This window comes from Oculina patagonica, chromosome 1 (assembly GCF_052425735.1).
Source record: "Oculina patagonica isolate OP01 chromosome 1, crgOcupat, whole genome shotgun sequence".
NCBI classification, from domain to species: Eukaryota; Metazoa; Cnidaria; class Anthozoa; order Scleractinia; family Oculinidae; genus Oculina; species Oculina patagonica.
In genome coordinates, this window is record NC_135758.1 from 10,278,313 (window position 1) to 10,290,917 (window position 12,605).

Below are 12,605 nucleotides of genomic sequence, written 5' to 3' on the forward strand. Positions count from 1 at the left end.
TAAATATAACTTCCTTTCTCACACCACCGAAATACAACAAAGGGACAAAAATAATCCCAAAACTCCTCGAAAAATAGTCGGACTCACCATTATGAGTCTTAAAGTCCTCTTCAACGACCGATTACAACTGAAACGGAAGTAGGCCTAACGCGGCCGCCATCTTGTGCTTCGTAGCCGAGCCTCGGCAGAACGCTTTTACTCTCGGGGGCGGGGTAAAGTCTAGGAGACCCAGGGGCAGTAACCGGAAGTGCAGCGAGAAATGACGTCAGCTATGGTACTCATGCATCTTTGCATGCAAATGATGGATAAATTTCTGGCAAATTTAACATGTCTGAAGGCGAAGCAATATCCTACGCTTCAGTTCGGGAGTTTTTAGCAAGAAACAATGGCAAAGTGAAAAGTATAGATTTAGTGTATCACTTCAGACAACAACTAAGCCATCCAGTCAACAGAAGTAAGTGTAAAAATTTTGTTGTTAGTTGTTGAACATACTTATTGAGAAAATATTTAAAGACGAAATGATACTTTCTTTTAGAGATCGTGCGCGGAAAATTTAAAGAAATTGTGCACACTATTGCCACAGTTCAAACCATCGATGTAAGTATGCGATCAAAGTTTTTTTTTGTACCATACACTTTTGTATAAGAATATTGTCTTTCAGGCCCAGGCAGACTGAATATTCTTAATTTTCTTCTGATTTTAGTAGGCTGAAATATTCTTGTGAATATTCTTAGATTCTAACATATAGCACTTCCGCTTTAGAATGTATATTATTGGGGTCGATTACGAGTTACAAGTGAATAACCTCTTGCAGAAATGTTATAAGAGCGTCGATCAAAACGTACGGCTAGTGCTGCCTTTGTTGCTTTTTAGCTAGTTTTGTAGATAGTCAATTCATCTCCAGCTAACCACAGCTTTTGTGACCCTTTTAAAGTATTCTCGGTTCGCGTGCTGCGTAATGTAACGCCTGCCGTGACAAAGTCACACAATGAGTAAATAAGAGATAGGAAAATTAACTAGTCGAAGAAGTTTGAGAACACGAAACAACTTTAGGATATAAAGGAATAATTAACTTCTGATTTTTTAATGCGCAAAATAAATCTTGACGAACAACTAAAGCGGAAGATTTGTAGCAAAACGTGACATCCCTGACATAACCAGATAACTAGTCAGTGTTTCGTATTTCCGGTATTTACAATGAGCGCGCGAGTGACGTCACGACGCAGACAAGACTCAGACAAACAAACCGAAATGGCGGACGATTTTCCTAAAACACTTTCTAAAGCAGCCGGTATTCCTAAAACACTTTTATAAAACGAAAACTTCGCCTAGATTCCTTCTATTTCTTCAGAACACGCTGACGTTTTTTGAGCCTTGTGGCGGTAATAATCATTTGCATTCTATTTTTAGGCCTCGCGCGCTTCGCTATTCGCTCCCGGAGCTTCAATCCCCGGGGGGTACTCCCTATAATAGCCTATACGAGGAGGCTCCGCCCCAAAGGGGTACCTTTTTCAGGCTTCAGGTATATAAAAGGGTAGGGATTTCACAAGTTTAGGTATATGAAAGGGAAGGAAATTTTGTCATTAAGATATTTAAAAAAGCCTTAAAATTAAATATTTCGAATAGACGCAACTTATGGCTTTATCGTCTTAATTTATTAGGCGTCCTGTTTAAAGTATATTTTGTGCCGTGTTTTTTTTTTTCTATAAAAGGTATACGGAAGGGGTGCTTTTTCTGTCAAAATGGTATATAAAAGGGTAAGGGGTTGGACATCGGGGCGGGGCCTCCGCGTATAAAACTTTTTTGAGTGCAACCCCCCCCCCCCGCCCCCCGGGCTTCAATCTCTAAAAATCGATCCTCACTACAGCGAACTAATCGACTAAAATAGGAACTTATTGAGGGGGACTTATGTCGCAGCGACTTTTAGCATGGACAAAAACACACTCTTTTTATTTTACAAGAATCTAGTTTATAAGAATATCGAGGCTTAAATTTGCGAATTTTTAAGAATATTTTAAGAATAAACCCGAGGCTGAGACTTTGAAAAGAATATAGTTTTTAGTTGAAACAAAATCAGGTATTTTCATTTCCGTCACTTTATCTCTGTGAGGAAAGCTTTGTTTAAAGCCAACAACGAAAAGTAAATAAATGGTACATGTGCACAATGTAACACGATACAGATCTGCATACCAAACACTTGTAATTGATTACCCAATACTTGCTAAAACGGAAATGTCAAACGGTATTTTCTAAGAATGTTCATAAGAATATTTCTTTGCTTATGAATGCGTATGGCTCACAGTCATGTCTTTTACAGTAAGACTGCGGGACAGGACAAAGACTGGACATTCCATTCGCTTTTTGCTCAAAACACCTGATTAATTTTAATATATTTTATACATACTTAGTTACATTGTACTTAATTACTTATTGCTTGTCCGTATTTTACTTTCATCTTCTTTTTTTAGTCATGAACACTCAGCTCGTGTAGTTTATTTCTATTCTGGGTAGTTTTTTTGCCTATTTTTGTTAATTTAGTTTATGCTATTATATTTCTATTTATTTTGGCAAAATAAAATGTTGTTGTTGTTATTGTTAAAAATAAGCGTCAGAACATTTCTTGTAACTTTTATAACTGCAACCAGAAGCGTATCACCTGCAGCAACTCATAGATTGTAAGTTTTTCAATAGTCTGTGACCCCGGTAGGAAGCGTTTGTCGTTTATGGTTCAATTCAACTTAATAGAATTGTGGCAAATGGACCGATAATTTTTATTTAAATAGTAATTTAAGAAGAAAACAGTACCAGTTAATGTTTGAACCAAAAATTGTTTATATGAGTTAAATACGAGTGTTTACATTCTCCTTTGCTCTGCTTGTGTAAATGCGCAAGCTTGCATTCACGTACGTAAAAAAATGTTTTTATACCACTCGCGTAAGCTAGAGCGTTTGTCTTTGAGACATTATTGTCATTATGCAAAACTGAAACTTTCGACTATTTTAACCAACATACTTTTCTTCATTTTTGTCAATAAAATGTCAGTGCAACGCAGCAGTTTTTTCTCGTCACACCTGTTGACTGGTTCATGTCTGACTCATCCCCAGTCGTCTCTTACGCGAAAATTGCAAGACGCGACGGATGATGGGAAGAAATAGAGGCCTCTTCCTTCTCGTGATTCCCTCCTAGACTCACAACGGACTCCAGAGACTACTGGGGACGAGGCAGGGTTCATGGATAGTAGAACAATAGAAGCCATGATTGCATCGATAGAAGGCCCACGGAGGTTTAATTAATTCTTCCATCTTTTAACGCAGGGAGAGAAATACTTTGTCCTTAAGAAGCGTAAAGGAGCCTCTTCAGTTTGTCGTAACCAACACAGGCCACACGAATGCTTCGATCGACCCCCTGTGTTCCGTGGAGCAGAGCTGGAAGAAATGCCCGCGAGTGGTGCGTCAGCGGTACAACCCATCAGATGCCAATCAAGTGACGAATCTCCAGAACCCAGTCATGATCCAAATAAAGAAAACAGACCTAGTCGGAGATGGGAGGGAGGGGAGGGTGGAGAGCTGGCAAACGCTGGATCTGTAGACAGTGGCCCTGACACTGATGTAAGTTGCACTCGAAGTTTTTGTATGAGTACCGTACGTTCTGTTCCACTTCTAGGTGACAATTTTTAATTAACGATAAACCAAATGCAAGGCTGATCGGACAGCTAAAAAAGCTAAATATATTTTATTGCCCGATATTTCGGCTTGCGTTGCGACATAATAAATTTTAGTAGTTGCCCTGATAGGTTAAATAGTTTGTAAAATCTCAGAATATATATTGATTGTGTGTTAATTATAAATAAACAATAACCTCCATTTCGTGCGAAAACATGCTCTGGTATTTGGCATTTGACCACGGACATTTTCTGTTCCGTGGAGCGAACAGTTTTCGGAGAGCAACTGATCATGAAGCTCGCGGAAAACTTTGATCATCTACTATAACCAGATCTAATGTTCAATTACTAATATCCCTGCATATTTTTGAAACCAAATGAAAGATTTTGAGTTTATTGGCCTTCAAGTATTTATATAGACAATGCCGCTCTTTTTGGGAGACTTCCCTTCCAAGCTGTTATATCTAATAAATATAATTCTGCGGCGTTCAAAAATATTACTAATCTGCTCAAAATTATATCAGTTCCATTCAGTTTAAAAATTTAGCTAGGACGAAAACTAAACGAGCGAACGTAAACGCAAGTTTTTGAAACTGGGGAATATTACTTTGGGGGTTTCTTTGTAGTGAATATAGATGATTTTTTTACGATTTTTCCCTTTTGCTCTTAATCTATTGTATTGTCCTATTAAACTTGATTAAAAATTATCATGTTCTATATTCCATAAGTGAACCAAAACACATGCAGCAAGCAAATGTGAAATTCTATCATCTGTTTTTTGGTAGATACCTGAAGAGACCCATGCAGTGCTAAGTAACCACCCCAGGCCAACCGCACATATTGACCGACTGGTGCAGGGCCCCTCTATGTTCCGAGCAGCAGATCTGGAAGAAATGCCCGCAAGTGATGCATCAGCGGTACCACCCATGAGACGCCAATCAAGGGACGTAGCATTCGACCTCAGTCACGATCCAAATAATGAGAACAGGCTAAACGTCAGACGCCAATCAAGGGACGAATCTTTCGACCTCAGTCATGATCCAAATGATGACAACAGGCTAACCGAAAGAAGAGAGGGTGGGGAGGGTAGCGATGGATCTATATCCGGTGGCCTTGATACTGATGTAAGTTGATTTATTACATACATTGTGTGAGCTGCGCGTGTACCAAGCCTAGTCCCTAGGCTTTTTCGGTCAAACCTGGACCCTATTGCGAGCCGCACTTTGCGCATACAATAGGACGAGAGAGAACGCCTAGGGACAAGGCTGGCCTGTACCAATAATAGGTAGCAACATGAATTGAGAGGTTTTGCGTATAATTCAACCCAAAGCCAAAACATTCCAGGCTTCAATTAATTTGAACAGTCTTAGCAGCAATAGTAACATTCTCGTCACCATAGCCCTTTCGTGTCTTTTAGCCGGCTGGGCCTTGGCACGAGAAAACAAAGGGCTCTGGGGACACAGGATTTCCAGTCCTAGATTCTAGGACTTTCGGTCTTCGTGTATGCGGTCATGACGTTTCAAAAGAATGTATGAGAGAGTCATTACGTTTTTGACTTCCGTTTAAGAATTCTTTGTTCCAAACCGCCAATAAAAAAAATTCGAATTAATTCAAAAATCCTATGTCCTCAGAGCTCTTCGTTTTCTCGTGCCAAGCCGTCTAAAGAGAAACGAAAGGGCTGTGGGGACGAGAATGCAATAGCAACAGCAGCGGAGTGAAATTTTATGTTGTCCCTTCAATTACTGTTCCGAGACAACAATAGTTTGATAAACCGTAGGTCCCGTCTCAGTCCTGTATCTTCAGTCTCATAGCAGGGGACGTTATAATTAAAGAACACACACTATTCACAAAGAAGCCCCAGGCAACAAGCCCCAGGCACGAAGTTCCCGGTGTTGTGGTCTGGCCTTTGTGTGTAGTAAATTACAGCATGTGAACAGCGCATTTGAACATATACATATGGAAAATGCGCTATATAAATGCATTATCATTATCATTATTATTATTTTCCTTTGTTTCTGCAGATTATAGTAAGGAATAGAGTCAACTCCCGCCTTGCGGACACCTCGCTATTACGGCACCCCGTTATAACGGACAGGAGTGGAAGTCGCGAACAAGAATTACTGAAATAAAATAACAAATTGTGGTCCCGAAGGTGTCCGTTATAGAGAGAGTTGGCTGTATTTTGATTCAAATGGAGTTAAAAATCTATATCTTGACTAGATAAATTATGTGGTTTGAAAATTTAATAACAAAAAGGAATAACACGCGAGACTTCTAAGGGTATCTTCTCAGGGATAAAATACTATGCGTGAGCTGCAGCATTAGATGTTTAACTTAAACCTTTTTGTTTTGTTTTTTTGGTTGTAGGATCGCAGCGACGATGACGTAGAAGGTTAGTGTCCGTTGTGGATTACTCTGTTTATAAAATGTTTGTGGAATTGCGGGCGCTATGATTGGTCAGTTCGAGCTCATCGTAGCTTTATAAAGCACGCAGCAAATGCTTTATTGAGTTTTAGAATAATGGCTGTGGTCACATCTACGGATCTACGGCTACTAATTAGGTAATGTTGGCCGCTTTCGGTAATGTTGACCGCTTCTCTGTTCGCTCTAACTATAGTTAGAAAATTTACGCCTTGGTGATCCAAAACAATGCAGACTAACTATACCCAAGCAGTTTTCATGGGTTCAGTAGTCTTTACCCTCGGACCTACAAGCAAATTCATACCCCAACCATCGTACTAGCTTCTCAAACGTTTGAGACAAACCTTGGAATCTGCCTCGTCTCCAGGTCGCCGTTGCATCAATGGATGCGAAGGACGGCAAACAGAGAGCAGCGGCGCTTGATTTTTATAAGCTTCGGAACGCGGAGTCCAGTTTTTTTAGGTGCTACAGACCCTGACAGGAGCGACCTTTTGCCCTCGTGAGGTTAAGAATCGAGGGAGTTATTAAATGTTAAAATAAGAACCTGTTTGGCTAAAAATTTTTTACTCGCGGGTTTTTACTGAATTGTAGCGATGAAGGGTTGCTAAATAAAACGAAAGTAACAAAGGCCACAATCTCTCTCCTCCGCAGAGGCCTCTTATTTTTTCGTACGGGATGGGAAATAGGGAGAGGTGAAAAGTAAGCGCGCGGAGCCTGGGGAGAATCGAAACGAAAGCGCGCAGGGGACACTGGGAAGGGAAAAGGCTTTTCACCTTCCCCGACTGAAGAAGCCTCTGCGGAGGAGAGAGGGTCTCAATTGAAGCTTTAGGAGCGTTGCGGCTTTTTCAGTACGACAAAGAAAACAAAAATATAATACATGTTGTTATAGTTTCAATGTTTGAAGGATACATGAAATTACTCTAAAAATTGATTTTTGCTCTTCCCAAAAACCGTCTAGAAGATTATTGTAAAACATGACTTAGGCCAAATGTTTCGTTTCCCATCGCTCGACCGACCCAAGTTTTTCGAAATGTAAAAAAAAAATCCAGATTCACTAGTCAAAGAGGCAGGTACTTTAATTTACAAGCGCACGATCTTGTTTCATTTACAACAATTGGTGTGATGTGATGTCCTTGTCTTTAATTAACATGGATACTAAGTTAACGATTGTTCCAACTTTCTCAGGCAGCGAGATCAACTGAAACAAAATATTTCGGTTCTGCATCTCCTGGCTTCTTAAATAAGCCCAGACCCCTTAAAGTGTTCACTCTTTTTTTTTTTTGCCCGACCGACCTTCACAAGAGACGGGGCGAGGGGAAACGAAACATTTAATTGGGATGGCCTTACAGGAATGAGGAAGTCAAACCACTTTGCTTCGAAAATTAAAAAAATGCAATGTTAAGTTATGTTGCTTGGCCGTGAAATCCAGTGAAGAATTAAACCATGATCTTATGTGATTAGGTAAAAATCGAAGGTTGTCTTGCGACAAAATTTTAATTTCCAGTAATATTTTAAGACTTCAGTAAAAATCTGCACCAACTTCCTCGAGGTTCATCTTAAATTAATTCGTCATGGTTGTCACCCAGGCGACCACAATATTTACATTCTTAAGCGAAAAACGGTGAGGTCATCTACAACTTTGGCTTTTTAATTATAGCTAATTATGCTAATTAAGGCCGATTTACACGGTACGATTGTGTTGCATGCGACACGCTTACGACAGGCCTACGACATGACTTAGGGCTATTCACACGCGCGCGACATTTTCGCATACGACGTGCCAAAATCGCGTGCAATTTCACCCCGGAGGACTGGGGATAGCAACAAACAAAATGGCCGACGTTTCGGCCGCGGTGGTTGTTGCGGTAATTTGTAAAAGAAGGAAGAGAAAAAGAAAGGCAAGGGAAGTGTGGGTAAGAGAATGGCTTAGGAGAAGAACAGAGCGAGGGGTTTACAGGCAGTTATTAGAGGAGCTGAGGTTGAAGACGAAGAGAATTACAGGAGATACCTGCGGATGGACACTGAAACATTTCAGGTGAGGTTAAATGGTTTCCTTCATGTAAACACGCAACGGTTGGTTGGCGTTGTTTTTGAACAGTGTAATCCGTTTCCAAAAACAACCTTTAACGGAAAACGCAATATCTTTTACGAGGGTGAAAAATTTTTTCCGGCGTTTTTTTTCCGTTTCGTTTTCTCGTTTCAGTTTTAGCGCGCACACATTCAGATTTTGTTTTATGTTCGTAATTGTGATTACTTAGGTGGCATTTCAATTTAACGATATCGAAGAACAAATTTGACAAATCAGTTCAGTTAAATTTATGTTACATTTACAGTTTACAAGCTTTACAAAGGAGAAAATTTTTAATAAATTTTTTTTTTCTGTTTCATATTTCGTATTGAGCGTGATTCGTGATTCCCCATGGGATTTAAATAATTTACAGTACCTTTTTTTGCCGGACACAGCATAATATCATTTATGAAAATCAGAATGCCAATTGATGAATTAGTAGTGATTATTATTTATTTGCATCGATTTTCATATGATTCGCCTGAAACAATTGTACAAAAGACACATTGTAAACCCTAAATTTTATTCCCCAAAGAATTTTGTTGGTGTTTCAACTACTTGAGTTTGAATTATATTTAATATGATAAAATATGTAACCACGTAGATTGAGTTAACAGTCAAAGGTTACTGTTTTTTCTCCTTATATGACATATTAATTATATTAATTTTGTCAAGGTCCTATTTAGCTATGCAAAATTATTAAAATGTTTAGGACCTTCTGGACAAAGTGAAACCACTTATTGAAAAAAGGGAAACAAACATGAGGCAGCCAATACCACCTGGAGAACGGCTGGCAGTGACTTTGAGGTTCTTGGCTACAGGGGAATCATTTTCTAGCCTGCAGTACCAATTTAGAATCAGTGCATCCTCCTTATCCATTATTATTCCAGAAGTGTGTCAAGCCATCTTTGAGGTTTGTTTGTTTGCTTATTTATTGAGTTATGTGTTTCTTTATCTTGTTTCCTTTTTCATGCTTTAGTGCCGAACAACCTCCTGATTATTGTAAATCAGCTCTTCATTTAGCTTGTCAACTATCCTGAGTGACTAAAACCTAATTTTTGTTTTTATATTTAATTTATATTTGGTAATGTTGTTGCTGATGTTATTGTTAGGTCCTCAAGGATGACTACTTTAAATGTCCAAGTACCCCAGAGGAGTGGTTGGAAATAGCCCAGCTATTTCATGATCGTTGGCAGTTACCACATTGCATTGGTGCTGCAGATGGAAAACATGTACGCATTCTCCACCCACGCAACTCTGGCTCTGAATTCTATAATTACAAGGGCTTCTTCAGTGTTGTGTTGCTGGCTGTTGTCGATGCCGATTACAAATTTATATTTGCTGATGTGGGCTGCCAAGGCAGAATAAGTGATGGTGGTGTTCTTAGGAACAGTCTCTTTTGGAAAGCACTAGTCAATGGCTCCCTTGGTTTACCCCAGCCAAGGTTGCTTCCTGAGTCAACAGACAAGTCTTTCGATGGCAGTTACACCAGTGAGCCAGTATCTTACTATCTAGCTGGAGATGATGCCTTTCCACTAGAGAATAACATCATGAAGCCTTATTCTCAGAGAAATCTTTCAGAGGAGAAAAGGATCTTCAACTACAGGCTTTCCAGAGCACGACGCATCAGTGAAAATGTTTTAGGCATTTTAACAAGCAGGTTCAGGGTGTTTTCCACTGTCTTGTGTGCAAAGCCAGCAAGTGCTGTAAAAATTGTCCTATGTGCAATAGCTCTGCACAACTTCCTGAGGTCAAGAGTTCCAGAGAGGTATATCCCCTCTGGGGCCCTTGACATGGAAAACTCTAATGGTGAAGTTACCGAAGGTTCCTGGAGGCGCGAGGTTCATAACAACCCATTTGCAAGCATCCCAAATTCACGAAAAGGAAGACAACCAAGAAAGGCAGAGGAAATGAGGGACCAGTTGTGCAACTATGTGAATGGTCCAGGCCAAGTGCCATGGCAGTGGAATGTCTTAATTTAACTTTTAAAACTGTTACAGGAGGGTAGCAAAGGGGGTGTCGTACGTCATCCCATTTCACACAAATCTTAACCAAATTCACACGTCACGTATACTTAAAATGTTCAGCACAATTAACAAATCACATGTCATGACATCTCATGGTATATTTGCTGCCCTGTTTACACGCATCGCATACTAATTTTTTCCCTTTTTACTTGTCACACATTAACCATTTGCTACCCTCTTACAGTAAGCAATTTGCATCTACCCTACTTGTAAATTTCATCAAAAGCTTATGATTTCATGCCCTTAGGTCAGTTGAACACCAGTCTTGTTTGGAATAAAAAATAATGAATGGAACAGTCAGTTGCATGAGGAAAGTGAATATTTTATTGAACTTTAAATTTTGTTGAACATGTATTTAGTTGGGTGTAGCATTATACTTCAATATGCTAATCCATGCCTCTGATGAAAATTCATTTTTTTAACATTAAATAAATAAATATTCAAGTATAAAGTGATATAACAGTATCTAAATAAGTACTGCGGTATTTTTTTGTGGTATTTCCTGGTATTTTTTTAATAAATACAGGCTGTTCATAAAAAGGCATAAATGCCAAAGCTTTCGCTAATAATTTAAACAAGAACATTGTGGAACTTGTGAATGTCTCAATAATACATTATTTTTCAAAGCTCATTGATTTTTGAGTTAAAGTTGATTCACAAATTAAAGAAAAGTAGCTACTTGACTGTCATTCCTATTCATCAAATTAATTTGACAAGTTGGAAATGGACTGCCCTAGGGGTAACATTACCTTAACTATACTTTGCTGGATTTCAATCTTGAGCATTTCTTTGGCATACCCTTCCGGTATTTTTTTTAGTTGTTTTGAAACGTACTGGCCAAATACAATGTCAGCATCACTGACAACCTCTACCTTTGGGCGCTTTATTTCTTGTAGGCAGGTAGCAAGAAGTTCATCTTCTAATGCTAGTGTTTTTTTCCTTTTGTTCTTCCCTGAAGGGGGGTTCACAGTAGGGAACACACTGTCATCCGTAAGTTGTTGAGTTGCTTTCTGTGAGGGCTGGTCTATGTCCACCTCTTCATTTTCTTTGTCCTCAATCTCCAAATTACTTGTAGTCTTGCGTGGAGTTATATTATCTCTCAAAAAGTGCAGAGAGGTAAAGAAAGGCCACTTTGACACATAAACATCCTTCGTCCCTTTTCCACTCGTTTTACTTCCCCTCTCTTTTCCAATTTCTTTTCCATAATATGTCCGCAGGGTGGCCATTTTTTTTAGAAGATCATCACTTGTAAGACCTAGTTAATATATCACACAGAGAGTCAGCAACATAAGTTGCAACAAAAGCAAAACCAGAGCAAGTACCTGTACCACTCAATTGGGGGGCTGTGGCTCACTCAAACCCTTATTAGCTGATTTAAAAGAAAGATACTGGAGGTTAAAGGAGAAAATGGCCTTTTTAAAATTAAGCCAAAACAAATACGTAAATTGGAATTACACTGGAATGGGCCACAGTCATTATCAAGTATACAATTTTGCTTTTCTTTTCTTTGAACTGAAGCTTGCAAACAAGATATTAAATATCAGCATTGTTGTGTACATGTATGTGAACAATAATTCTTCAGTGTGATTTTATTTCAGAAAAAAAGGCTTCCAGATAAATTGTGATACAAAACTGTTTTTTATTTATTTATCATCCACAAAATAAAAATACATGGATAACTAAGCAGCCTACAGTTGTGGGAAAAACTTTTTGTAAGGAAACAATGATTATCAGTAGTTTTAAATTAACTTAAGTTCATTTGGAGTCACCTAGCTCATTGCAATTTTTTTGGCTGATGAAATCTCTTCAATTTTGGAAAATCTTCGACATGCACTGTTTTTGCACACATCGCGTTCACGGCCGGAAATGCGTCTGCTCTCGCAGGCTACGTTCAATACAGTTATTTAGAAATTTATGAATTTTGATAGTAGTCACTGGTACGTAAAAAATCAGGAATAATTAGTCCTCGACAAAACTAGCTGAAAATACAGATCATGTCGGCGGTCCACTTGAAGATTTGTTCGCTTCAGTAAAATTCATCAAGTCGCAACAAACCACCTGCATGTGCCAGCCGTAACGTTGGTGATGATAGACAATTTGTCTACATAAACATTTGTTCTGCTAGTGCGAATAGGCCCTAAATAATCACCCTTTGAGGTTTAATTATAAGCTTACCTCGTTTATCCAGGAGTACTAGGATGCGATTAATCGCAACCTGCCTGACATCTTTTAAAGTAGTCCCCATGGCGGCAGTTGAAAAGTACTTCTTCTTTACTCCATAGTGATATTAAAAGTTCTGTTTCCTGTTCCGAAAAAGTTATCTTCGCTTTTGTACTCGGTGACTTGCCAACAATGGCAACTTCGTCCGCCATTTTGACGAAAGACAGCGTCACCTTCCTCCCCTACTCAGTAGAAATTTGTCACAAAA

General features: G+C 39.0%; 2 protein-coding genes across 2 annotated transcripts; one reads left to right on the forward strand and one right to left on the reverse strand.

The window, feature by feature from the left end:
* Nucleotides 1–321: 321 nt before the first annotated feature.
* On the forward strand, nucleotides 322–7,284 carry LOC144636536 (uncharacterized). Its single transcript, XM_078495772.1, has 7 exons — nucleotides 322–454; nucleotides 536–597; nucleotides 3,315–3,608; nucleotides 4,447–4,785; nucleotides 5,683–5,688; nucleotides 6,029–6,053; nucleotides 7,268–7,284. Exons 1-7 carry the CDS (start codon nucleotides 328–330, stop codon nucleotides 7,282–7,284), a joined length of 870 nt encoding a protein of 289 aa, XP_078351898.1. The 5' UTR covers nucleotides 322–327.
* A 3,511-nt stretch (nucleotides 7,285–10,795) lies between these two features.
* LOC144656534 (uncharacterized) lies at nucleotides 10,796–12,559 on the reverse strand. Its single transcript, XM_078516761.1, has 2 exons — nucleotides 12,353–12,559; nucleotides 10,796–11,432 (listed from the first exon to the last, which is right to left on the reverse strand). Exons 1-2 carry the CDS (start codon nucleotides 12,420–12,422, stop codon nucleotides 10,882–10,884), a joined length of 621 nt encoding a protein of 206 aa, XP_078372887.1. The 5' UTR covers nucleotides 12,423–12,559; the 3' UTR covers nucleotides 10,796–10,881.
* Between the last annotated feature and the right edge of the window lie 46 nt (nucleotides 12,560–12,605).

What these genes read in the sequence shown, in the direction of transcription:
- LOC144636536 (XM_078495772.1), top strand. Translation starts at nt 328, where the DNA reads ATGTCTGAAGGCGAAGCAATATCCTACGCTTCAGTTCGGGAGTTTTTA. An exon ending in AAGCCATCCAGTCAACAGAA is followed by an intron (nt 455 to 535) that starts GTAAGTGTAAAA and finishes ACTTTCTTTTAG; the next exon opens with AGATCGTGCGCGGAAAATTT. An exon ending in CCACAGTTCAAACCATCGAT is followed by an intron (nt 598 to 3,314) that starts GTAAGTATGCGA and finishes CTTTTAACGCAG; the next exon opens with GGAGAGAAATACTTTGTCCT.
- LOC144656534 (XM_078516761.1), bottom strand. Translation starts at nt 12,422, where the DNA reads ATGGGGACTACTTTAAAAGATGTCAGGCAGGTTGCGATTAATCGCATC. An exon ending in AGTACTCCTGGATAAACGAG is followed by an intron (nt 11,433 to 12,352) that starts GTAAGCTTATAA and finishes TATATTAACTAG; the next exon opens with GTCTTACAAGTGATGATCTT.